This window comes from Alexandromys fortis, unplaced genomic scaffold (assembly GCF_014885135.2).
Source record: "Alexandromys fortis isolate MF-2015 unplaced genomic scaffold, M_Fortis_MF-2015_v1.1 scaffold_104, whole genome shotgun sequence".
In the NCBI taxonomy this organism is placed as follows: Eukaryota; Metazoa; Chordata; class Mammalia; order Rodentia; family Cricetidae; genus Alexandromys; species Alexandromys fortis.
Window position 1 is genome coordinate 5822306 of NW_026068000.1, and position 26483 is coordinate 5848788.

A 26483-nucleotide genomic window follows, 5' to 3' on the forward strand; every position below is an offset into this window, starting at 1 on the left:
GCAGCTGGATAGCTGAAACAGGAAAGTCAGCACTGTGTGGCTACAGCGAGGCTCTCCTGAGCTCCAGAGCCTGTAGAGCTGTCTGGAGTTGATTCCTGGAGGTCCTTGATGCAGTTCTTTATCCCTGTTCCCCATCAGTCACTCTGCTGCTATAGAGAATATCAGTAAAACGGAAATTTAAGTATTGCTTTGTGATGTCAGAGACTTAAAATATTTCCCAGGCCAGCAAGGTGTCTCAGCAGGTCTGCTGTGCTTGTTATAAGAAATGACTACACAGTGTTGTCCTGAGCAAGGTGTCTCAGCAGGTCTGCTGTGCTTGTTATAAGAAATGACTACACAGTGTTGTCCTGAGCGCACATGCATGTTGCTTGCCCATCCCCACACTGTAACCTTTTAATTTTTTAGTTTCTGTCTTAAGATCAAATACTGCTTGATTTGAACCAAAAAGCCAAGGCCATTATAGTTGAGGAACGGAAGACAGTTGTCTTGGAAACACATTGCTTTCCCCTTTCTCCGTGACTAGATGGCTCAGCCAATGAGGAGCTTGCCACACGAGCATGAGGACCCGAGTTTGAATCCCTGCACTCACATAAGGTGGACACAGAGGTACCCGTTTGTAACACCAGCTCTGATAGACAGAGAGGGATGGATCCCTGGAGTTCACTGGCCAGCCAGCCCAGCTGACTGAGCTCCAACTCCAGTGAGATTAGGATCCACTGAGCAAGGCACTCAGAGTCAGCCTCCAGCCTCCACACGTTGGATATGCGCAGACAGACAGTCCTTTCCTCCAGGCTCACAGCAGTGTCTCAGTAGTTCTGCAGCCGCTCACAGCTAAGGCAGGCTTGTGTGAAAACGTGTGCTCGTTTATATAGGCTAACAAGTTATTTCTACCTCTTCAGGTATTCAGTGGAATCACACTTACAAAATTTGGAGGGATTGTGGTGTTGGCCTTTGCCAAATCTCAGATTTTTGAGATATTTTACTTCAGGATGTACTTAGCCATGGTCTTACTCGGAGCCACTCACGGGCTGATATTTCTTCCCGTCTTACTCAGCTACGTAGGTAAGAGTGCTAAAAGAAAATCGTATTTTCTGGGCTTGGTGTCACAACCCCTGCAGTCCCGGCACTTGGGAGGTGGAAGGTGAGATCCAGAGTTCAAGGTCATCTACAGTTAGTTTAAGGCCAGCCTAGGCTGAAAGACCCTGACTCAAAGAAAATTTTTAATCTTGAACATTCCTTTGTATTTGAATTTGCACTGATGGCCTCTTAATAATTCATACTTCATACAAAATTATCCAAGGAAGAAATGAAGTCTTCCCAGGACTTTATTTTACTCTGTTTATTCTGAAGTCAACTCTTGACTGGCTGCTGCCATGAGATTAAGGAGGAAACAGCCAGCCCTCCCAGCAGTCCAGGGTGGTGACTGTCCAGAGCCTGTCAAATGCTATTGCTGCTCTTGGTGATCCCACCTCATCCAAATGGCCTCTGCTTGAAGAGAACAGGAGTGATTCGCCTTTCAGCGTTGTTAGGAAGTTGAAGCATTAAAACAGAAAATTGAAGGCTGGAGAGATGGTTCAGTGATTAAGAACACTGGGCGCTCTTCCAGAGGACCCAGGTTTGATCCTGAGCAGCACCCACATGGCAGCTCACAACTGTCTCTAACTCCAGTCTAAGAGAAACTGACACCCTCCTCTGGCCTCTGGGGTGCTGCATACATGTCGTGCATGGATATACAGGCAAAACACCTGCAACCAAAATAGAAAAAAATCAACAGAACCAGGGCTTTCTTCTATACCTAGATTGTTTATACTTCTTTTCTTTTGTCTCACATAGGACCGTCGGTAACTAAAGCTAAAAGACAGACCACTCAAGATCGATACAAAGGGACAGAGCGAGAACGGCTCCTCAATTTTTAGCCTTGTAGCAGGCTTTGGTGACTTCGTCTATGGATAGGTCAAGTCTACTGCAGGACAGCCACACTGTCCAGGCCATGCTGGGTGCTGGTTGTTCCCAGGTGATGGGCTGCATCACAGCTGTGGCAGGTGCAGCCCACCCACCTTTTAAACTCAGGAGCTCACGTAGTATGGAATCTGAAGGTGACAGTCGTCAGCCCTACAGCAAAGAAACCTTGTCTCGGGCAAGAGGAAGGACAGTGGATGCGACCCAATCACAGTTCTGACAAGCCAGTCCATGTGCTGTCTCCTCTTTTCAGGAGTCAGCCACCACACACATTGTATAGCTTATTTTTAGCAACATTTGAGAATGTTGTAGGTACTTTATTACAACATTTTGTAGTTTAAAGAGCTTTATTAATGCAATAAATTAACTTTGTACATTTTTATATTAAAAACTGTCAAGGGACTTCAGAATGTCGTAGGCCTCATTAGAGCTTGTTCTCCAAAAACCTGCTTGAAAAAGGCGACGTGCTCTTCACAGTGTTCTCCTGTAGGGAGAATGGCTTCAGTCACCAGCCAGCGGTGTGTGGCGTGGAAGGAAATGCAGACAAAAAGCTCCTGGCTTATATACTGATATACTGGGTTTTAACTTATTTTTCTCTAATAAAATACCTCATCCTCCTAAATTTTGAGATCACTAATCTTTTTGCAGAGCTCCTACCTTCAACCCCAGCCAGCTGCCCTGTGTTAAACTACTGGGCGGCTGTGACCTGTCACTCATGCTGTCTGCACTACACACACACACACACACACACACACACACACACACACAGTAACTCAAGCTTGTTCTCCCTCACGTCTTACTTTACCACTATTTTCGTCTTAAGGGATACTCCAAGATCATATATACAGTATGTCTGAGATGCCTGAATTCCATCCTGAATGCCTCAGCCCTGAACAATCCTCTGCGAGAGCATCAGCATTCTGAATCTACTCAATAGAGACCCCAGGCTAAGGGTGAGGTGGGCTGTTGGGAACTTCCCGAAGTTCCCACCCAAAAGTTTGCTCCTGTTGTTTGTGGTCATCCCGGGCCTCTCCCACCTGGTGTGAAGTTAGGGTTCCCTCGCAAACGCTGGTTTCGCTGCTCAAAGAAGCGGAATATGGTATAGAAGAGCATGACGTCATCAGTCTGCTTTGCGGCATCTAAGAATTTGCGCGCAGAAATGTTGTCATGGCCACCAATGCCTCGGATGAACCTTAGCGCAGCCAACACCTGGTGTTTGGATAAAAGAACTTCCACTATCTCATCGTTTGCTGTTGACAGTCTCTGCAAGTGAGGAAGATGGAGGTCAGGGCAGCCACAGGAAGGGATGCTGGTGACATCTAAAGCTGTGGCAGAACAGTTACCTTCAGCATGTCCAGTGACAGCTGGTGGGCGGGAGGATAAAAGCTTTCGAGGGACAGCAGCAGGCAGGCCTGAAAGACAGGGTTCCAACTACCTTCAGTTGAAAGGCCACCACTGGGAGGCTGTAGTGACTACCAAAGAGAAAAACCAGCGGTACAGACCAAAGGCTTGGAGTCGCTGAGCACGTGGTACTGCAGGAACTGGTGGAGCATGTAAAAGAGGTTGTGCTGGACAAGGGTCTTGATGACAAGTTCGTGTAAGTAATGCTAGGAACACAAGAAAGGTAAAAGACATTACCAAGTTGCCCACCATGGCTGGCTGAGGCTGCAACAGTCTGAACTCCCTCCCAGGCCATAGTTTAGCTGTAACAGTGTTCTCCACCAACACCAACAAAAACAACTGCCATGTTAAAAACCACCCAGAATTCTGCACACGAAAAAGCCATCTCTTCTTAGACTGGCGGTGTCCTAACCTGATTCCCCTAATGTAGGATAGCAAATACCCTTCTGAAGGTACCTGCACTGGGATCTGGAACTGGTTCAGAGAACGAATATATTCCATCAGCACAGCTATCACAAACTTGTGCGGCATCTCCTACAGAGGAAGAAGGGGTCTTCTCAGTTGTAGAAGAAGCTGCAGGCAGCCCACTGATCCCCAGTAAAGTGGTCCAGTGTTCTGCTCTGCTGGAGTTGCATTAGCCCTTGTGAACCGTCCACACTGGACAGCCCCAGGCCCTCTCCTGGGGCAGTACTACTGGTTTAATCACAGTAAATCCCCACAAGAGCCCGGAGCCCAACACACCTTGTTTTCCACGAACGGTGACAGCACGTGCGTGTACACGTCGGACTGGTCCACCACTGCCTGGGTCCGCACCGGCCTTTTGAGAGGTGGGTTGCTCCGGCTTTGCCCTGCTTCTACTGCCTGAAGTGAGACAAGCTGTGCCCTTAGTCACCGTCCACAGAAACAGTCCCATTACAGTCAACCCGAGGCTAAATCCTTACCCAAACGAACATGAGCAAGACCCAGGACAGACCAGACACAACTCTGCAAAGCAGAGCTAGTCCTGGCAAACACTCCAGGGTTCGTGCGTGATCAGATTAAATAACCAAGCCACAGTCACACATTTTCTAACCTCTGGAGACTTGGAACCAACCTGACTTTCTTTGTTCCTCTTGGCCACTGCACCATCGTTTACGAAGCTCTACCAAACAGTAAAGGAATGGCTCTTGCACACTCGGTCTATGTTGGAATTTTTGATTCCTTTTTGTAGTGTTTGAAATGGATCCAGGGCCTCACCCATCTCCACATTTCCAGCACCGTCTAGGTCACAGTCACAGCCCAGTGTGATGGGGACCCAGTGGTGACTGAGCAGAGCTGCTCCAGCTGTGTGTCCCTAGTGAGCATGCTCAACTTCAGTGCAGATGGCTTGTTCTTCACACCTCACGATCACAGTGTGGAGGCCCAAACCCACTGACCGCAGCCCAGGACACAACCAGACAGGGCTGACACAGGACAGGGACAGAGTTACCTGAGGCAGTCTCTCAGACCCACTATCGTCAACCAAAGTGTCCTCTGTGGGTAATCACATCCTTGAGCTAATTTCTCCTATTGTCTCAAATGTCCTTGCTTCAGAAACCAGAAGTAGGCAGTGCTGTACAGCCACACGAATCCCCCCAACCTTTCACTGAACGTGTGACGTCTACTAACTGAAACACACAGTGCTAGGAACTTAACCAACGCCTCTGATACTGATGGCAGCAGTATTCTAGGATATCCTTTTTTTGCTAATCTTAGGATAAACCTTCTTGTGGTCCTGCCAATGAATGCAGAGATGTGGCTGCTCAAGACACTGAGGACAGCTGACTGTCAAATACTCATCCCTTTTCGAGGCTCAGAGAACATCACAAAAGAGGAAACAGGATATAAAAGCCAGAAGACAGGGAAAGGGCTGCAAACTGCTATCTATAGAGCTTGACACAGCTATTGCCAGCATCCCACAACAGCTGCATTGCACTGCACTGGACCTATCAGCAGTCAATCATGGATGTGGGAGAGGCTCACAAGGCCCCTAACCCTCCCTGCTGAACTACTGGCTACTGGTGGACTCTGGGGGAGGGACAGTCATGGCCTTCAGGTGTGACCCCAACAGTGATCCAGGCTCCAATGGACATTTTCAAACCTCTGCTCACAGTCCTCGTTAAAATCTGGTCACAAAACAAACTCATCAAAATGGGGGAGACACTGGACACTCCTCACACCTCTCCCACACTTCCCTCTAGATAACCTTGTATTTGTAAATACTCGCTAAAGTGAAAGGAAGAAGGTAGCCAACAGCAAAAACCACATCTCTAATTTACCAAGTGCAGGCTCTGGCCAAAGCCAAGGGTGATTTTCTTTCTACAAAACAGAAGAACACCAAGAACATAAACACAGGTAAGCTCAAACAGGCTTGAAAAAGCAGAAGAGTGAGGTATTGATTGAAGCCTCAAGCCTGTGGCTGGCACCCTGTGCTGCCAACACCAAGCCTCTGACATCACATTACATAACCTACACTGTGTGGCAAGATTCCTTCACAGTTTAACTTACCGTGGCGTAGCTCTGCTCAGCATCCAAGTACTTTTTATACTCATGGTTGAGTTTATCAAAAACAGTGGCTATCACGGGCAGCGTGGCTCTGTCTGACTCAGCCAGCACTAGAAGGGACAACACACACGTCAGACCCAGTGTAATCAGAATCCCAGTATGACACTGACAAGGACTTGCAAAGGTGACCAATGCAAACCCTGTCTTCAAGGACCTTCAAAGAAATGTTGTTTCAGAGGACCGATAACTCACAGTCAGAGTCCCTTTCAGGGAAAGGGACGAGAAGAAGCAAGCAAGGCGGGTGTCACTAGAGGGCACTGGGTGTGCAGTCAGATCTCGCCTGAAGCCACCTGCCTACAAATCATTTGTGCATTTCCCAGTATTTCTGAAGGGTTAAGTAATCCATCCTTCAAATACATAGCCCTAAGTGCAAAAAATGAAAGATGGGGGTAGGGGTACCTGGCGAGATGGCTCAGCAGGCAATAAGCACCCACCCTCCACCAGGCCTGACTGCCTGAATTCAATCTCGGACCCCAATGCTAGGAGAGCAGACTCCCGTTAAGTGATTCTCTGACATCCAACTGTGTACCATGGCACGTGCCCATACACATATACACACAGGTATAACTATTTTTTTTTAAAGGTGGTGGTAGGTTGGGTATACATCTTCAGTCCCAGCACTCAGGAGGTAGATAGGGGAGAGGATGGTGGTGAGAGCACAGACCTTGTGGGAAGGACCAGTCCACTTACTCTGTGAACAGACAGATAGGATGACCATCTTGCACTCCTTCCTCTGGAGAAGAAAGTCCATCAACCTCCCTTTATCTGGCAAGAGATTGACTATGGGCTGAAGTTTCACCTGGAGGTTCCAGAGGTAACCTAGGGGTTGAGAGGCAGCAAGCTCAGCAACACAGTGCAAGCCAGAGCCAGAGCCAACAAAGAGCACCCCAGACCTCTTCAAACACAGTTAGTATCCCTGTCCTCCTAACCAACACTCAGGACACTCAGGAAGGTGGCAGATTGGAAGAACTGACAGTTGTGCTCTGAGCAAACTGCATTTAGAGTCACATCAGTGTTATCTCCATGGAGACAAGGACAGCACTCCACCCCCATCCCGGACCATCAGCTGTAGATGGCGTACTTAGTTCCTCCTCTGTACTGACTCATGGATGCAGAGGTGAGGCCCAAACAATAGTGAGACTGCTATCCACTCAAGAGCCTAGGCATGTACTAACAGGCGAGCTGGTTTCCCAGAGTTCCTTGGGAGAAAGGTATGTCACATCAAAAATAATTGGAGGGACCAATTTCTCAGCTTCCAAGATCTGGCACTGTTGTCAATGTATGGAAGAGAAGTGAATTCATTACTCCCCCCAGAGGATGAGGCTGGAAAATTCCCAAAGTGGCTAAAGATTAATTCAGCGTTCTCAAATGCAAAGCCACAGGAAGAGACAAGAGGCTGAAGGAGGGCTCACCAGCAAGACAAAATAAGGGGTGAAGACAAACAGAAGGGAGGTGGAGTTAGGGATGAGAACGCAGAACACTCATGATGTGGGAAGGTCATTTGTCAATCTGTTGTTTCATTGGTTAATCAATAAAACTGCTTGGCCTGATAGGTCGGAAAATTTGGTAGGTGGAGTAGACAGAACAGAATGCTGGGAAGAAGAAAGTTAGGCAGACGCCATGCCACTCCTCTCCAGGGCAGAAGCGATGAAGCTCCAGCCCAAAATGGACGTACACTAGAATCCTTTCTGGTAAGCTACCACTTCGTGGCGCTACACAGATTATTAGAAATGGGTTAGTCAAGATGTGAGAGTTAGCCAAGGAGAGGCTGAAACTAATGGGCCACGCAGTGTTTAAATGAATACAGTTTGTGTGTTGTTATTTCGGGTGTCAAGCTAGCCGTGCGGGAGCCGGGCGGAACGAAAAGCAGGCCTGCCCACAGCTCCTTCTACACACTCACCAAGGCAGTTTTCTGAAATGGCCACAGGAATGTAAGGCGGACTGGCCATTGTCAGTCACCTTGTAAGGATCACACATGCTCATGGAAAAAAGAATGAACCTACAGACGTGAGTCTAACGTGAGATGCAATCCCATTCTCAAGACTGAAGGGAGGGGTCATTTCGAAGATTCACACCGAAGCAGCAATGGCGGTGATGAATCTAAAGTCAGCACACACTTTGCTATGCAGACCTACCTTGGCTTGCACTGATAATGATGTCTGGTTGAAAGACGATCCATGATGAAGAATCTATGCGTTAAAGGAAATTCCAAGTCGAAGAAAATTGAAGGCAAGCCCTGTTTGACTTAGCACTTGCCCAGCCCCCACACTGGAGGCCACAAAAGGCCTGCGTCCTCAGGAGCAGCTCCCAGTGCACAGGGACACCACCTTTGTAAGGATACAGAGTTTACAGGGGACTGGAGACTGGCTGGTCACAGCAGCAGGACCTACAAATTGAGAATACAGTGTGGCCAGCAGCCAGGAAAAAATGCTTCGTACTGCCTCGAGAAGACTACTAACTGTAGTTAGGTGGGGAGGAGGAAGAGACTGTCCTGTCTCACTAATGACACACCTGGGAAGGACAGTGTCTGTTACAGACATGAAAATGTCCCCAGAAACAGGAAGTGTGTCAAAGATTTCCTCACCGTGGTTGATTTTAAAGTTTATTTTTTAAATGTTTTATGGGTTGAGTGTTTTACCCAAGTGTATATGTTTGTAGCTCATACATGTCTGGTGGCTGACGAGGCCAGAAGAGGACACTGGATCCCAGAAGCTGGAGTTACAGACAGCTGTCACCTGGGGTCTCAAAGACTGAAATGCCCAGGCTCTGCAGCACCACACGGGTGCTGGGAAACACACCCAGGTGCTCTGCAAGTGCAGCAAGTGTTCTTATCCACTGAGTCATGCGTGTCCACGCCCCAGGTTTGTTCTAACTGGAGATGACACATCACCATTTACAGGTGTGCATTAAAACTCTAAGAAATCGACCTGCGGCTGGAGAGATGGCTCAGTGGTTAAGGGCTTTGCCTGCTCTTCCAAAGGTCCTGAGTTCAATTCCCAGCAACCACAATCATCTGTAATAAGATTTGGTGCCCTCTTCTGGCCTTCAGGGATACACACAGGCAGAACACTGAATACATAATAAATAAATAAATAAATCTTTAAGAAAGAAAGAAAGAAAGAAAGAAAGAAAGAAAGAAAGAAAGAAAGAAAGAAAGAAAGAAAAGAAATTGACCTGGGATACCCAGATTCACTGATGGTGCAAAGGAAGATGGCTGTGGTGTAGTCATGTGGACAGTGAGCCCCACTACACTGCACTGGCAGGTCTAGGTGCCAGAGAACTCAGCTAAGAAGTCCTCCCGTCCTCACACGACAGGGACCCATCCCAGTCACCCTGGGGAAATGAGGAGGGCTCCCAGTTCTGTGCCAATTACCCAGATAGACTCAAAAGACAGCATTAGTGAGCTGCCTTGGTAAGACGGTCTCTCTGAACACACCACCCACCCAGACAAGCTTCAGGAAAGCATTTGCACGCCAGGCAGAAGAGGAAAACTCCAGTGCCCATGCCGTGCCTCAGTGCAGAGCCTGGGCATTTCAGCCTTCGAGACCCCAGGTGATTAGCAGTCAAACAAAAGCCACCTGTTCAGCAAGACAAAGCCAACATCTCTCTCAAAATCAGTTCCAGTGTCGGTACTGGCTGGGCTCATGATACAGCAGGAAACACACAAAGAAAGGCCACCACTCACGCATGCTCTCTTGACCTCTTACCATCAGTCGTCTCCCAGACTAATCTGACGCCCTTCCGTTAGCAGGCTTATCAAGCAATTAGTCTCTTTATCGATCCTCTACTACTAGATCAGAGCCGAGGCTTTTCCCCAATCAATCATTTGCCATCATCTCCTCCTTATTGGTCATGTTATTATCTAGGGGAGCCAGATGCCAGAGAGCACACAGGAGGGTGTTCAGGCCATCAGACACCTGGCACTCACAGGTGTCTGGGTTTACTGAGCCAGCATGATGGGCCAGCTGAATGTTTGATGACCTACCACCTAGAGTGTGGCTCTCAGCGGTCTCTACAAAGCACATAAGGAGATCACAGGCTGAGCAACTGTCACAGGTCAGCTCACACGTGTGCCTCCTGAGGAAACACCAGAGACTGGGGATTTGATCAGCTAACTCTCTGCAGTCTCCTTTAGAACTAAGAAACCCTGTTCTGAGTGGGTTCTCTCAGCTCCTAACCTGCTACTCTCTTGACTTCCTCCCCATCTCAAAAGGAAGAATGATCTAGAATACACTCAGGAATCACACCTGTAAGCTGTCACTGTGTCAGGTTTGGCCAGGTGGCCGAGTGGGGAAGAGCGTTTGCTGCTCTGACAAAGGACCTGGGTTTGGTTCCCAGCACCCACGTGGTAGTAGGCAACTGTAACTCCAGTGTCAGGGGATCCAGCATCCTCATCAGGCACCAGACATGGATATGCTACACACACTCAATCCATAAAATAATTAAAAAATAAACCTTAAAATCAACCACAGTGAGGGATCTTTACACACTTCTTCCTGGGGACATTTTCATGGGCTGCTGGAAATCCAACACCCTCTTCTGACTTCTGGCAGCACCCATACACACATGCTCATACATATGTGCAGATTCACACAGACGGACATAAATCAAAATAAAAGGCAAATCTTAATAACTACAACCCAGAATGTTAGAAACAAAGGGGTATGTGACCCCATTAAAATAACAGCCACAATCAGCTGAATTTAATTCCAGGATTACAAAGCCAGGGGAAACAAAAAAATGTTAAGGACTTACCAACATTAAATGGGTACACAGCAGCCAGGTATGATGGTGCACACCTTTAATCCCAGTACTAAGAGGCAGCGGCAGGCAGATCTCTGTGGGTTTGAGCCCAGCCTGGTCTACAAGAGTGAGTTCCAGGATAGCCATGGCTACACAAAAAAACCTTGCCTCAAAAAAAAAAAAAAAAAAAAAAAAAAAGGAAGAAGAAAAAAAGAGAGAGGGAGAGAGAGAAAGGCTTTGGTTTTGCCTTCTGGTAATCTCAACTCTCCACTGTGAGACCCAAGGAAGGAAAAGTATTTTCTCCAAAGGAAAAATCATTTAATGTATAAATTGCTTCTCGAGAAACAATGACAGCTTAGAGAAGCAGCAGGAGTGTTTGGTTTTTATAAAATAGAACAAACTGGCTGGAGACGTAGCTCAGTGGTAGAGCATCTGCCTGGTGAGAGTAAGTTCCTGAGTTAACCCTCTGGGAGTCCATTCTCCTTCTCCCATTCTGAATATGACCCCTGACGATTCCAGCAAGAAGATGGCCCAAGGGAAAGACAGCACTGCCAGCCCAAGGGATTCTCTTACCTGCCACAGGGATCTGGTAGGGTTGGATTGACCGGGCTGGAAGTACAGGGTGGTGGAAAGTCACACTGCCATCGAACTCTCCCCGCAACTTGATGTCAAATATCACTGATGTCTACAGGGTGGGGAGAAACGCATCGCATGTCGCCAGAGTGGAAGCCTGGAGCCTCCGCTCGCACCAGCCCAGCGCTCCACACAGGGGACCTCATCCTCACAGTCCCTTTCCACCCTCATCACTCCCACACGGCTCCTGCACCCACGGCCTGCTTCAATGTAAGGCTGTAGAGAGACACAGGCAGGGCGTTTCCACTTGGACTGGAAACAGCTTCAGAGACAGAGATAGAGCAGCGTGACCCCCAGGCCTGCGTGCTGCCAAGTGTTCAGCTAGACATTTGGAGAAGACCTGTTGCAGACTGATGGGCCTACATCGTCAAATCCCGTTACCCACACTCACCACATGAAAAAGGCCACAGACTCGTGACACTGGGGATCTGAAGCAGAGTCCCAGCCCGGCTGGCTCAGTCGAGTAAGAGCTCCAAAGATCAAATCAAAAATTTTCTCAACGTTTCTAACTTCTTTGATTCTTTTTGAGACAGGGACTCCTGCAGCCCCTCAAGCTCGCTGTTGCGCTAAAGTACTAGGGAATAGGTGTGCACCATGACAGCTGGTTTTCATCTGGGGAGGGAACATACTGGGCAAGCACTCGACCAAGCGAGTTGTGTCCCCAAACTGAAGCGATTTTTGACAAACTGTCAGGGAATCGCTGTTTAACTCCTTTGCACTTAAGTACGCTCCCCACCCGTGTCTGGGTTTGCCAGTTCTCACTATTGAGAGTCCCGGCATAAGCCGTGGTGGTGGTGGTGGTGGTGGCGGTGGCAGTGCACACGGGGACCTCTGACTTCGAGATCGGCCTGGTCTACAGAGTGAGTTCCAGGACAGTCGGGGCGACACAGGGAAACCCCGTCTCAAACACGAGTGCCGGCACAGACAGCAGCACAGCGTGGGGCACGAGTCCTACCTCTGTGTCCTGGTGGTGGACCACTACCAGGTTGTCCACGACATTTAGAGCAAACTTTCCCGTCCTATTTAGCTTCAGAATGTGCATCTTCTTACATGCGCCCTCTCTGAAAGACAACACCGAGATTGTGGCAAGAGGTCAGCAAGCCTCAGTTCCGTTTTAAAATCAAAGAGGGGCGAGAACGTGTGGCAGCAGACATACCGTGGGAGGTGATACAGCACCACCTCGGCTCCCGTACTGTTGGAGGTCCGCGAATGGTGCCGCAGGAAGAGGACGTAGAGCTGTCCATATCTAAGCAGAGACAGAGGTGCATGAGGCATAACTGGCCATTTGAAAGTCCCTCCTCCCCCAAGCTGGGTATGTAGCTGGGTTGGCAGAGTAAGGCTTGCCCAGCTGCACAAAACTCTGAGCTTGAACCCTAACATGACATAAACTGGGTTTGGTGGCTTAGCTCCTAATTTTGACACTCAGGAGGATCAGGAGTTCAAGGTCACCTTGACTACAGAACAAGTTCCAGCACAGCCTCAGCTGTATAAGCCCCTGTTTTAAAGGGGCAATAAAATTCCTCCACATACAGTTTGATTACGGTCTTCTGAAATAAAGCCATGAACAAGCACTGAGTCCAGCCAGGAAGAGAAGCAGGCCAGCAGTCATGACAAGCAACGCCATTTCACTCCCAGCTCTGTGTTCTCTTCCAGAGTTACTTGGGTCACTAGTGGCAATTACAAAAGGAAACCTCGGAAGACAGACATACATGGTCGCCATTGCGATGTCTCGTTCTGAAAGGCTAAGTTTGGTTGACTTCGGTGCAGCTGGTAATTCAATCTCAAACTTGGGAAGCTTCGACATGGTGCCAGCCTGTTTGGGGAAAGTTTAGGGAAGTTTACACACTCCTTCCACGTTTTAGCTGCTCTACGTTAAATCAATGAAGGCACACACTGTCTCCTAATTCCTCTTCACAGAACCAACCATTCTTGAACTGCCGGACAGGGAAGTGTGCCTCTGGTGGTCATGCTGAGGATGGGCTTCCTTTCAGGGGCTTGACTCATCACTGCTTTAGAGCTGGGTTAGGGAGGGGCCTGGGGCTCGCTCTCACCCTAAAATAAAAAGGCTGCAGAACATTCTCAAGGACTGTGGTGGACAGCAGGATCACAGCGCTCTCAGGACAGTACATGTACCAGTTCACATTGAGGTTGTGGCTCTTCAGGAGTTTGAGACTTCGTTTCTCAGGCAACACCTGGGACCAAGGTCAAGAAACAAAACATTAAGAGACTGCCCACCGAGGGCTCGGGATGGACCCACGTGGTGCAGAGCTGGACTAGCAAGCACAAGGCTCCAGTTCAATCCCAACTCCACCAAACACCAAAACAAGTAAGTCCAGTCAACGGGTAACACAGGTAACTGCCATTCCTAGTTATGGAAATAAATGGATAAAGCACCATGTGCCTAGTGCTTTCCAAGGCTCTTTACTACACCCTGAGAAACAGACAACATAAGAGACGAGAAATTCGGGCTGACAGAGGCTGGGAATGGTGGGACAGCAATTATAACCATGGCTGGGCTCCACATGCTCTGGCACCATGCACCGAAGAACTTTCATTAAGCAGTCAAAGTGAAGCAATGTGTGGACCCTAGGCATTGAGTCAGCCACCTTCCCATGAGCCACCAGGCTCCATCTGCACCCCACCTGGCACTGGGTCCCAGGCAGACCCCTTTGAAACCTCACTGTTACAAAGACTGCTTGCAAGTGCAGCACTTTAGAGTCTAGGCACATCTAAATGTTTGTTCCATATTCTGACACAGTCAAAACACTGCGCAGACTCAAGATAGCAACACTCACCCACTAACATGCCAAAGACCTGTGAGGAAAATCAATATCATAAAGCATGAACCTCGTCAGTCAAGCCTCACAAAATAAGAGTGTAAAGGGTCAGAGAACAGGCACCTGCTGCCTGACCTAAATCTGATCCAGAACCCACGAAAAGGTGGCAGGAAATAAATTCAAGAATTGCCCTCTGATCCCCACACATATGCACTGCGGCATAACAGTACATACTAAAAACCAGAAGGAGCATTGCTAGAGTTCTATTTCTTTTTTGCTATTATGTGTGTATGTCAACATGGGTATGTCACACTGTGCACACGAAAGTCAGAAGACAACTTTGGGAGACAGTTTGCTCCTTACACTAGGGCTCCAGAGATTGGAGTCAGATTGTCAGGCCTGTGTGGCAAGTGCTGACCCACCTCATCAGACCGAACCTGTGTTAGGACCCAAAGACCTACAATGAACACTTTCTCACTAGAGACAGCAGATTGTTTTCAGAGTTATTTTATGTGTAACAAACGTCTCACCTACATGCATCTATTTGGACTAGGTGCGTGTTTGGTGCCCATGAGAGTCAGAAGAGGCGTTTTAATATGCTGGCACCGGAGTCACAGGTGGTTGTGACCCACTATGTTCCTGAAAAAGCAACACGTGCTCTTGACCACTGAGCGCAGATAGATTTTTAAAGATGATTGTAGGGGGCTGGATGGTGGTGGTGCAACACCTTTGATCCTATCACTGGGGAGCAGAGGCAATCAGATCTCTGTGAGTTTGAGGCCAGCCTGGTCTATACAGTGAGTTCCAGTATAGCCAGGGCTATACAGTGAAACCCTGTCTCAAAAGAAAAGAGAGAGAGAGAGAGAGAGAGAGAGAGAGAGAGAGAGAGAGAGATGACTGCAGGGAGCCCCTCTGTCAGCCTGTGTCCAGAATATCCAGGCTTCTCCTTCTCCATTCACAGATTTAAACTTTACAGTCCTTGTCAGAGGCCGTGGGAATATAAAGCAGGTGACAGCTAGTGTTCAGACGTCAACCCGTCAGAGGAATGAATCTCTGATGGAGGAGAATCCTGTTCAGCCAAGGCCTGCAGGACCACTGACTCTGGAAACTCCTGAGTCTGCTCCTGTCTGTAATTTCACATGTGCAATAGCAGCTATGGTGTCTCCCTAGTATCTGCATTGCAATGTGTAATCTCAGGTGATGTGTATAAGAACATGCTCCAGGCTGGGGCAGAAGCCTTTCCAAGGACCAGGCCCTACGTGTGAGCTCTAGCAGCTGTGAGGAGGGGTGTTCCACATTATTAACCATCAGAGAAACAGAAGTCAAATCCTCAGTGAGAGGACAGACATTAGCAAAGCAAAAAACAGACTGTTAGGGCACGGTGACAACTCTAATACAGCAACTGAGACAGGACAATTGTCAGGCGTTCCCAGTCAGCTCGCCTAGCATTGATCCTCAGAACCACAATAACGAGTGTGGGCAAGGGTGTGGAAAACTAGAGCCCTGTGACTTCTGCAGGGGTTACAGCATGGTGACGGGAAAGCCCAGCAGTTGGCCAAAAAGTCAGCAATCCCACTCTGACTATATGCATCTAAAACATCAAAACCAAACTGTGAAATGTATCTGCACACCCATGATTCAGAAAAGCAAAAAGATGTAGTTAAATACCCATCACGAGATGAGTGGACAAAAAAGCACAGTCCAGTGACTGTATCCCAGTCTTAAGATGGAAATCCTGCCACAAGCGACAACATGAGGGAACCCTGACAGCAATGCAAACTAAAATAGGCCAGGAACAAACTGACACTGTGTTAACCACTACTACATGAATAACAACACAGTAGCACAAGTGCAGTGATAGTGGCTGTAGGCTGGGGGAAGAGCTTCAGTTCTGGGGATGTTTCATAAGGTAACTGACGATGTTTAACGCTACTCAAATATACACGTTCTCCGAAGCCAAAGAAAGCTGACATGGTCCCAGGAAGGGAAACATAAATGGTCACAACCCAAGGGCTGAGAACCCTGTCCTAGTAGGCAGTGAGACTCTTTCTCTCTCCAAGACGGGAACTGTCTATAAACCAATGAATCCAGGCCCAGCAACACAGCACAAAAGAGATTCCCACACTGCTACTGAAAGTGCAAACTTCTATAACAAATTTCATGGTATCTGTTCACATCTATGTAATTCCAAGTACTGCTTTATCTATGAAGATGTAAGCAAGCTCACCGAACTTTATAACTATAAAACACTAAACTTGAACTAGACATCCTGGAACAGGAAATGCAAGACAAAAGCAGATCACCCACAGAGCAGAACTGTTCTCAGAACAAAATGTGGGAACAACAGCAAAAGATACAGCAACGCAAGAAAAACTAGGCTGCAGAAATTTATATGCAAGAGTCCCCTGATGTGGGATTCCCCTCTGTATGCTGTGAATACCATTGGTTAATAATGAAACTGTCTTGGGCCTAAGCAGGGCAGAATAGAGGTAGGCGAAAAAAACTAAGCTGAATGCTGGGAGAAAGAAGGACAGAGTCAGGAGAAGCCATGAAGCCGCTGCCAGAAACAGATGTGCTGAAACTTTGCTGGCGCACCACAACCTTGTGGTAATGCACAGATTAATGAAGATGGGTTAAATTAAGATGTAAGAGTTAGCCAATGTGAGTTCGAGGCCAGGCTGGTCTAAAAGAGCTAGTTCCAGGACAGGCTTGATAGCTACAGCAAAATCCTATCTCGAAAAAGCAAAAAAAAAAAAAAAAAAAAAAAAAAAAAAAAAAAAAAAAAAAAAAAAAAAAAAAAATCCAAAAAGACAAAAAGGTTTTCTAGATGTACAGAGATGTATTTCAGATGGATATGCATTCTTTAAACCTTTCAAAGACTACAGAATATGGCATTTAAAATGTTTTAATAACTTAGGACTTTTAATGAAAATGAGACACATTTGTTCCTGGCAGCACCAATTACTTCAAGAGGAAGATGGGCATCGAAGAGGCTCCTTATGGAGTATGCTAGCCATTTGCACAAGAAACTGCTCTTGCCTGGACTGCTTGATGAACTGGACATGCAGGACCCACAGAGAAATGACTGCTGAACTTGCCTAAAGATGAGACAATCCTTTGGGATTCCTGCTTCATAAAAGAAAAAAAAACGAGTCTGCTAGACATTCTGCAGGACACAGAAGAAAGTGACTGACAAGCTGCCAATATAGGTTGAACTGTCTTTGAAATTTCCTGTTTTGTGGTAAAGTCTGCTGGATACTATGGGCCTTTAGGCCAAAGATGGATGCCCCAAAAGTACAGAACAAGTTTGGATGACTGTCCAGGCAGTGAGATGTCTCTGTCAATTCTAGAGTTTTGGAAGTTGCTTACAAGTACTTCCTGTTTACTTAGGTAATATTATATCCTTCTGGAGTCTTTGATGAAGTTGATGAATTTATAGTTATAGTTAGTTTTCCTTAGTTATAATAAAAGATAAAGTAGATATAAATATTGTAACTGCAATTATTACTTGATACCTGTTTTGTTATATGTAATTTTACTATGTTAAAGTTAAAACCTTCCTTTTTATTTAAACAGAAAAAGGGGGGGGCTGGAGAGATGGCTCAGTGGTTAAGAGCATTGCCTGCTCTTCCCAAGGTTCTGAGTTCAATTCCCGGCCACCACATGGTGGCTCACAACCATCTGTAATGAGGTCTGGTGCCCTCTTCTGGCCTTCAGACATACAGACAGAATATTGTATACATAATAAATAAATAAATGTTAAAAAAAAAGAAAAAAGAAAAAGGGAAGTGATGTGGATTCCCCTCTGTATGCAATACCATTAGTTAATAAAGAAGCTGTCTTGGGCCTGTGCAGGGAATAGAGGTAGGTGGGGAAAACTAAGCTGAATGCTGAGAGAAAGAAAGGCAGAGTCAGGAGAAGCCATGGGGCCACTGCCGGAGACAGACATGCTGAAACTTGCTGGTAAGCCATGACCTTATGGTGATACACAGATTACTAGAAATGGATTAAATTAAGATGTAAGAGTTAGCCAATAAGAAGCTAGAGCTAAAGGGCCAAGCAGTGATTTAAATAATATAGTTTCTGTGTAATTATTTTGGGGCTGAGCAGCCGGGAACCAGCAAGTGGCCTCCCTTCCAACAGTCCCCTTTTGTAAAAGATAATAATAATAACAATGTGTAGAGAAGAAGAGTGAAGACGTGTGCAAACTGCTGACAGTCATTTTTAGGGACCATGAACTTTTACTTCCTGTGAACCCCAGTACAAAACACAGGCTGCTGAACTGCCCTTTGCCTCGCTTTCTCTAGAAAACCAAACAACCCACACAAACCTGGTAAAATTCAATGCCTTGATCTGTTATGAAGACGATTTCTGTAGAACTGGTCCAGCAGAATCCTAGTATGTTGGCATTCTTGGTCTGGAAGAATTGCAGAAAGAATGTTTTTAGCTGGCTTTGGTTGCACATGCCTATAATCCCAGCTCCTGGGAGGCTGAGGCAGGAGAACCAGGAATTCAAGGAAATCCTTGGCTGTGTTTCAGGTGGGAGGCCAGGCTGAGCTATATGAGACACTACCCCCCCCCCCAAAATAAACAAATAAAAATTAACAAAAGGGGCTAGGAGATGCCTCAGTGGGTAAGAGCACCTGCTGCACAACTTGAGGGCTGGGTTCAAATCCCCAGCACTCACACAAATAACCAGGAATGGCCATAACCCTAGCACACTGGGGTGGGAGGGAACAGAGACAGTGTATCTCTGGGCTTGCTGACCACCAGCCAGATTCAGTAAGAGATCTGCCCTAAGGGCCTAAAATGCGGAACACAAGGCCAGGGTTAAGCGATTTATAAAAAAAAAAAAAAAAAAAAAAAAAAACAAACCTCGGGAAATAACATGACTGATCTAACTTAAAAGTTAAAGTTCAATCTGAAAACCATCTAAATCCTTGATCAAAAGGACCCACAAATCTTTGAAAGCAAAGGGGCCCTCAGATCTCTCTAAGGCCCTCCCTATTACTTCCTGTGTCCCTCTATATGTCCTAGGTCCTCCAAAACCTCTATGGCTAATTCTGATCAATTAGTAGCTAGCTCCACCCTCTGATTCAAGATAAACTTTATTGGCAGTCTCAGGAGCGCAAACAAAATATCCTACGACACAGGATACTCTACATCTCTCACTGACCTGTGAGAGCATGAATACCTACACACATTATATGCTTATACCACACACAAATAAAATTTATACTGTGGTGTTTTAAAGACTTAAAGTTTCTAATTTGTAATAAGAAAGGCTGTGCAACTCTTTGGAAGGGCTCGGCTACCACTATCTCTTATTAATGAGTTTCTCAGTAACAATCCACCCCTCCCCCCCAAAAAAAAGATCTCACTATGACAACAGAAGCTGGCCTTGATCTATGAATTGATCTATGAAGCTGGGCCGCCTGGAACTCAGCATGCTGCTTCACCCTACCACATGCTGGGATTCAAATGCTCTTTTAAACACAGCTTTCCAGATCTTTGTCCTAACCCAAGACTCTGCATCTTAATTCCTTCTACTGTGCTGAACAGAGGGGAAAGCCTGAGTTTTATAAAAAGATAATACCCAAAATCCAACTTATGCCTTTCAAACTGTTGACATTCTCCCAGTCATTACAATGTACAAGGGCCTGAAGTTATACAGTGAGCACAGGCCAAGATAGCACAGCAGCCTGAGACCAGGGCTGGGTGGCCCAACAGGGCTCAGACAAGGAGCTGTTTCATACTGACAGCACCTGACGGGCTGGGAGGAGCCTGGCTAAGTGGTGGAGGCTCCTCTCGTCAATATGATCCCTTCTTGAGTACCACTTACCAAGAACAATAAGATGCCAAATAAAACTCCCATCCACTGGCAGCTCTGGTCAGTCTCCCAGCTGCCCCAGGAGCTCCTTTGGGCTCATTTACTGAACCGCACTAATCTATCCGAGAGACCAGGATCTATACCCACAGACAGTGCAAGGACATGGGAGAAAAGAACGCTGCAGAGAACATCACTAGAAGGCAGTGGTGGCTCCCAGGCCTGAGACACAGAAGACGGCAAGCGCAGTGAGGAAGCCCCAGACAGCACTGAGAGGAACCTCTTCACTCATGCACTCCTCCACTTTACGGCTAACGAGCCAGAATTTCAAAACAAGGGAAACTCTCCAACATCATAGCTGAACCCATGGCCCCATAGCCAACCTCTGCAGCTCATCACCAACCTAGATGGGATTCCCAACTTGTGCCTCCACCACCCAACCAACAACCAACAACAGAAGCTACAGTGAGGAACGAGGCCCCACCCCCCTTGTACCTTGCACTCCTGTGTGTATTCCAGCTGAGAGTTATCGGGAATAAAATTACAAAAGTCCTGAAAGACAGGAAAAAAAAAATAAAGAGAAAATTTCAGACGGAACAGCCTACCGCGCGATAAAATGGACAAATGTGTTTGTTTTGATACAAGGTCTTGCTATATAGTCCTGGCTGTCCTGGAATTCTTCACAGAGATCTGCCTGCCTCTGCCTTCTGAGCCATGGGAGGAATTTAAAGATGTGAGCCACTATGCTGGATAAATAGATTTTTTGTTGTTTTGGTTTTTCAAGACAGGGTTTCTTGTATAGCTTTGGAACCTGTCTTGGAATTCCCTCTGTAAACCAGGTTAGCCTCAAACTCACAGAGATCTGCCTACCTCTGCCTCACAAGTGCTGGCATTAAAGGTGTGCCACCACCGCCCAGCTCTGACAAACAGATTTCTGGCTCAGTGGTTAAGAACACTGCCTGCTCTTCCAAAGGTCCTGAGTTCAATTCCCAGCAACCACATGGTGGCTCACAACCATCTGTAATGAGATCTGGTGCCCTCTTCTGGCCTGTAGACAGAATACTGAGAATACTGTATACATAATAAATAAATAAATCAAAAAAAAAAAAAAAAGAAAAGAAAAGAAAATAGCTCATGTCAGGCGGGCAAGCTCCTTTAATCCCAGCACTCAGGAGGCAGGGGCAGGCGGATCTCTGTGAGTTTAAGGCCAGTCTGGTCTACAAGAGTGAGTTCCAGGACAACCAGGACTATAAAGCAAAACCCTATCTCAAAACAAACAAACAAATAAATAAATAGAACTATACAAACACCCACAAACAAAAGACAGAGAGACCAATTATGGTTAACTGTCACCAACATCAGGTTACCAGTTGTGGGGGTTTGAAAGAAAATGGCCCCCCAGAGGAAGTGGCACTATTAGGAGGTGTGGCTTTGTTGGAGTAGGTGTGACCTTGCTGGAGGAAGTGTGTCACTGTGGAGTGGGCTTTGAGGTCTCCTTTGTTAAAGCTACAGTCAATGGGACACAGTTGCTTCTGCTGCCTACAGATTAAGATGTAGAACTCTCAGCTCCTTCTCCAGCACCACATCTGCCTGTGTGCCACCCACCATGACCACGATGAACCTCTGCAGCTGTAAGCTGCCCAATGAAATGTTTTCCTTTAAGAGCTGCAGGGTCACGTTGTCGCTGCACAGCTACAGAAACCCTAAGACATCAGTCAACTGAAGAGTCCATCCAAATGCTCAGTTGGAACTCATGAAGAGACTTTTAAAATTCATTCCTCAAATAAGGTACAGCAGCTTATACCTAGGATCTCAGCACTCAAGAAGCTGAGGCTGGAGGACTGCACTAAGCTCAATACCAACTTGGGCTATGTAGTAAGTTCCAGGCTAACCCAGGTCATAAAAGGATGACTTGTTGGAGAGAAATGGAGAGGGAAGAGAAAGAGGATGAGAGGGAGAGGAGGGAGGAGATGGCAAAGGAAAGAGGGAGCGGAGGAAAGGAAGAAGGGAGGGACAGAGGAGAAAGAGAAGAAATAAACTTCTCAAGTGGGTGACATCAGGGAAATGTACTGACTTTCCTCGGGCTTCCTGCAAATACAATACTAAAGCACAGCAAGCGCAGCCTGCTTCTCCTCCCGAAGCTTCTCCAGACCACAGCAGTGAACTGAATGGATAACACTGGCTAGCTGGTGAGTGGGTGCTGAGAGCAGACACAGGCCTCCTTTGTGCTAGGCGGAAGTACCACGCATCCCATCCCACGACGGGCAATGGCGACGGTTTCTAAGAGATGAAGTGCCAGCAAGCCGTTCCGACTATGTTTATCTACCCATTCCTACCCAATCCAGCAGCAGACATGAGAAACACCAGCAAGCGAAGTGACTTGAATGAGATTAATTCACCAAGTAGTCAAAAATATGCCTCACATAATCCATGTTACCAGCTAGCAAGCAACACAAATATGCAGGACAACCCAAATTACTTTTTTAAAAAAATACAGGCTGGAGAGGTGGCTGCTCCATTCCCAGCACCTACATGGCAGCTACCAGCCCCCTGTAGCTCCAGGTCCAGGGGATTCTATGCCCTCTTCTGAACTCCTCAGGCACTGCACACACATGCTGCACAGACAGATAAAACATCCATACACATAAAAATAATAAATCACAGTAGAAAAGGGACACATGGAAAGAGAGGGACCAGAAGAGGAGGCAGGAGAAGGTAATGGGGGCAGAACATGAGCATGGGACACAGTACATAAGTGTGACAATGTCGGGATAGAAAGCGTCTTATCTTATGAATACACACTGTTTTAAAGTCAGACTGATGCTAAGCTCATTCATCCACTCAACTGCAAACGCTCTCAACAGCTCCGTATCACTGGATCCCTCGGGGTGAGGGAAGCACTAGAACTCAGCAGCCCTGCCTCTGTTCTTGCTGGTGTGCACGCTGCCTTACCACTGCCTTGGAGGTCCTCTGGACAGCCAGGATCTTGTTTTCTAAAGAAAATTTAATGCACTTCACTTCTCCTCTGTCGTCCATTCTGAAACAAGAAAGAACATGTTAGAGGGAACGTACCCTGAATCCTAGCTCTTGCTTCTGTGACAAAAAGCCACGTGACTCTGCGGGAAGCCTAATGTTAGAATTGCAACTCTGAAGCTGTGGACACAATCTACTGGCATCAACAACTTGCTAGAGAAGTGGACAGAGGACACAGCCAAGTGGTTAGAGTCACACACACACATCACCTGAGAACTGCTGGACACCTGAGGATTAGAGATGCACTCAGGATTAGAGGGATGGTTTCCGGGGTGTGTAAATATCTCAGTATACAGTAACTGTGCAACACACTGTGAGTCAACTACAACTCAATAAAGCTGTTTTGGTTTTTTTTTTTTTTTTTTTAGAAAAAAAAAAGTATTTGGGCTCCATTGACTCATAGAGACCTAAGTGTGATCTCCAGATTGTGAATCCATGTAAAAAATCAATACTGTGGCACTGTAATTCCAGTGCTGGGGACACAAAGACCTGCAGGCTCCTAAGGGTCACTTATGCTAATATGCCAAGAAGACCTTGTCTAAAACACAAGGAGTTAAGAAAAGATGCACGCACGCACACACACGCACACGCGCGCGCACACACACACAAGTTCAATGTTGCATCCTACCAACACTTCGAGCTCCTGGGAACCCCAAGGTGTCACCTATGGCAGGCAGTCCCCTCTCAGTTTCCATGTGTCCTTGGTGTATATCACCCCGTAACTTCCTGAGCCTGTGTCTGCACCTCAGAGCCCTGTGGCTTTGGGCAACACACTGCTGAACTAACACTATCTCTCAGAGTTATTGCTGTCTCTGCCCTCGACAGGGAAATACACTATTTCCAAACGCTGAGTACCCACACCACAGCTGACCCGACAGATTTTCACCATCAAGGAAAAGCCCTAATCCCCATAGGGAATGCATAACGTCAAGGCAGTCTCTGCCAGTGGGCACACCTTCCCCAGGACCCCTTCCCTACAGATACCCTGACCTAGAGTCCCCAAAACACTATGCCTTTGCTCATGGTGTTATTTAGGTCTAATATCCAACCAGAAATCACTCCCTTCATATTTTAAGCCTTGCTCAACCCCGTCTCAAGGTCAAAACTGCACCCCTCGAGTCCTTCCACATTCTGAACAGAGCCCAGCACAGAGCTACTGGCATCAAACACACTGGCTGAATCTCTTCTCTCCTGCACTAAGTCTGAGTTCCGGAGAGGGGCAGGCTAATTCAGTAGTCACTTGTGCGCCACCGCTGGAGTGCGCCACCGAATGAGGACCAACAACTGTCCTCTGCTTCAAACAGGTGACACAAAGTAAAAGCGATGTCTTTTTTGAAACAGGGTCTTGCTATGCCACTCAGACTGGCCAAGCTACCTCTCTAGCTTCCCAGAAGGCGGGGGCACAGGCCTGCTCCACACTGAACTGAGACCCTACGCCATACTTTCTGCCGCTGCAATCCAGAAGAATTCAGATCACCCAAACCGAGGCACTTGTGAAGGTGACAGGGGCCGCTGTTATTAATCTCACTCACTCATGTAAAGTGGGCCAGCGGGTCTGTGGCTTTAACCTCATGGGGGAGTCCCCAGGTCCAGCAGGGCAGAAATGAGAGCATGAATACAGGACCTTCAAGCACCAGGAAGTAGGTGTCCTGGGAAATTCTGATTCCCAGGTTACTGACAGTCAAACTGTACTTTCTCCTACACACAGGATTCCATCCCAGGCTGCTCAGATGAGGCCAAAGAAAACGATTCAACTTTCTTAATCAGAAAAGCCCCAGTGTTTACACGTGGATATTATTCTGAAAAGGGCAAATTACCTAAAAGAGATGGGATTCCTATCATCCGGGCCTTTAACGACCACTCCGGTAGCTCCACCCGATCGAACAGCAAAAACCTGAGGAAGAAGGGGCAACGTTAATGGTCAGGGCTTTGTAAAGACCTAGGTCAACCTTCCAAGGATCATGTCTACTGTACCACACCCTTGATTCGTCTAAACAAACTAACCTGGCAAATTCCTAGGTAGGTGCTCAGACAAATTTAGGAAAGAAGAGAGCAAACAGAGCACCGTGCACAAGCAGGCCAGACCCTAAGGTTGACCATCTGAAAGCCAGCTCGCACTCCAGCACCGCCCGTGCAATGGCACACCCGTCTCTGCTCCCGCACAAAACACCGGGCACTCAGCGCTAAGTCCCGGTGCGCACGGCAAGTCCGGCGCCGGGAAGCGTCCGGGCGCGGGGCCTCGCTGCGAGCGCCGCTCACCTGCTTGTTGGCCTCGTCGAAGAACACGCAGTTGACCGGGTTCGCCTTCTCGAACTGCACGGGCCGCTCGCACAGCTCCAGGTAGTAGTCCTCGCCGCCCATGGCTGGGACCCGCGGGAGCCCCGCAGCCCCGCTGACGTCCTAGGTCCCCGCCGTCGCTCAGGCCGCTGCCCTAGGCCCCGCCCCCGCCTCACGTGACTCGCGGCCTTCGGCGCTTCACGGGGCCCTGGAAGGTCCCTCCATCATAGCCACGCCCTCTCCGGGTGGGGACCTCGAGTCACGTGACCCGGAAGCCTGCTGGCTGCTGGGAGACTGCCAGTCGATGGTGAGTTGTCGCCTTTATGCAAGGTTTCTTCCCCTGTCAGTTTAGTCGGAGAGATGAGGCAGGAGGCTGGCTGTAATCGTGCAGCAGAGGAGACCTACGAGCCGAGACTGATCTCTGTGCACCCCTCAGGACCTAACTCGCCCCAGGCAACCACTCAGGGAGATCTGTGCCCAGCCCCAGGACTGATTTTTTGAACAATCGGTCATGGGCCAGGATACTGCCCTCCCCCACCAAGTTTTCTTTTTTTCTTTCTTTCTTTTTTTCTTTCTTTCTTTCTTTCTTTTTTTTTTTTTTTTTTTTTTTTTTTTTTTTTTTTTTTTTTTTTTTTTTTTTTTTCTTTTTTNGGTTTCTCTGTGGCTTTGGAGCCTGTCCTGGAACTCGCTCTGTAGACCAGGCTGGTCTCGAACTCACAGAGATCCGCCTGCCTCTGCCTCCCGAGTGCTGGGATTAAAGGCGTGCGCCACCATCGCCCGGCCCCCACCAAGTTTTCATGTTGAACTTTTAACCCCCAATATCTCAGAATGTGCCTGCGTTTGCAGCTTCAAAGATGTAATTAAGGCAAAATGGAGTCATCAGATGTTGCCTTAAACCGATATGACTTCTATTTAAAGAAGAAAAAGAGAGATGAGGGCATTAAGTTCCCACTCTGCCTGGTGGTCGGCCGTCTACGAGCCAGAGAGGCCAAGAAGCAGTCCTGATCCAGCGAGATGGATCTAACTAACGGCCTTCACCACCCAGTATGATGGCCTGAGTTTGATCCCTGAGACTTACATGGATGGAAGAATAGAAGGACCCCTGCACCTCTGACCTCCACACATGCACTGTAGTAAGTCAGCACCCACATACATGAATGAATGTAATAAAAAAAATTATTACATTTGAGACAGAATTTCTCTAGGTAGTCCTGGCTGGCTTGGAACTATCTATGTTAATTAGACCAGGC

At 47.5% G+C, this 26483-nt stretch overlaps 2 protein-coding genes across 5 annotated transcripts in view; one reads left to right on the forward strand and one right to left on the reverse strand.

Annotated features, from left to right (window-relative positions):
- Positions 1–1982, forward strand: part of Npc1 (NPC intracellular cholesterol transporter 1) — a 44850-nt gene extending 42868 nt beyond the window's left edge. For all 3 annotated transcript variants that reach the window (XM_050160737.1, XM_050160738.1, XM_050160739.1), the window contains 2 exons: positions 900–1062; positions 1834–1982. In XM_050160737.1, the coding sequence (XP_050016694.1) occupies positions 900–1062; positions 1834–1916 (246 nt within the window). In that variant the 3' untranslated portion in view covers positions 1917–1982. The remainder of the gene's footprint in view (positions 1–899; positions 1063–1833) is intronic.
- Positions 1983–2294: 312 nt separating this feature from the next.
- On the reverse strand, positions 2295–25404 carry Rmc1 (regulator of MON1-CCZ1). Of its 2 annotated transcripts, XM_050160741.1 has the most exons (21): positions 25216–25404; positions 24774–24850; positions 22876–22960; positions 20419–20475; positions 18427–18513; positions 13371–13511; positions 13029–13132; positions 12476–12565; positions 12275–12380; positions 11260–11371; positions 8285–8329; positions 8079–8132; positions 6634–6762; positions 5887–5993; positions 5658–5697; positions 4454–4501; positions 4102–4221; positions 3817–3894; positions 3462–3566; positions 3303–3371; positions 3064–3222 (listed from the first exon to the last, which is right to left on the reverse strand). In XM_050160741.1, the coding sequence occupies exons 1-21, from the start codon at positions 25315–25317 to the stop codon at positions 3200–3202; spliced, it is 1779 nt and encodes a 592-aa protein (XP_050016698.1). In that variant the 5' UTR covers positions 25318–25404; the 3' UTR covers positions 3064–3199. The 2 variants fall into 2 exon arrangements, with proteins under 2 accessions (XP_050016697.1, XP_050016698.1); XM_050160740.1 differs by lacking the exons at positions 4454–4501; positions 5658–5697 and adding an exon at positions 2295–2443 and having other exon boundaries at positions 2997–3222; positions 25216–25403.
- Between the last annotated feature and the right edge of the window lie 1079 nt (positions 25405–26483).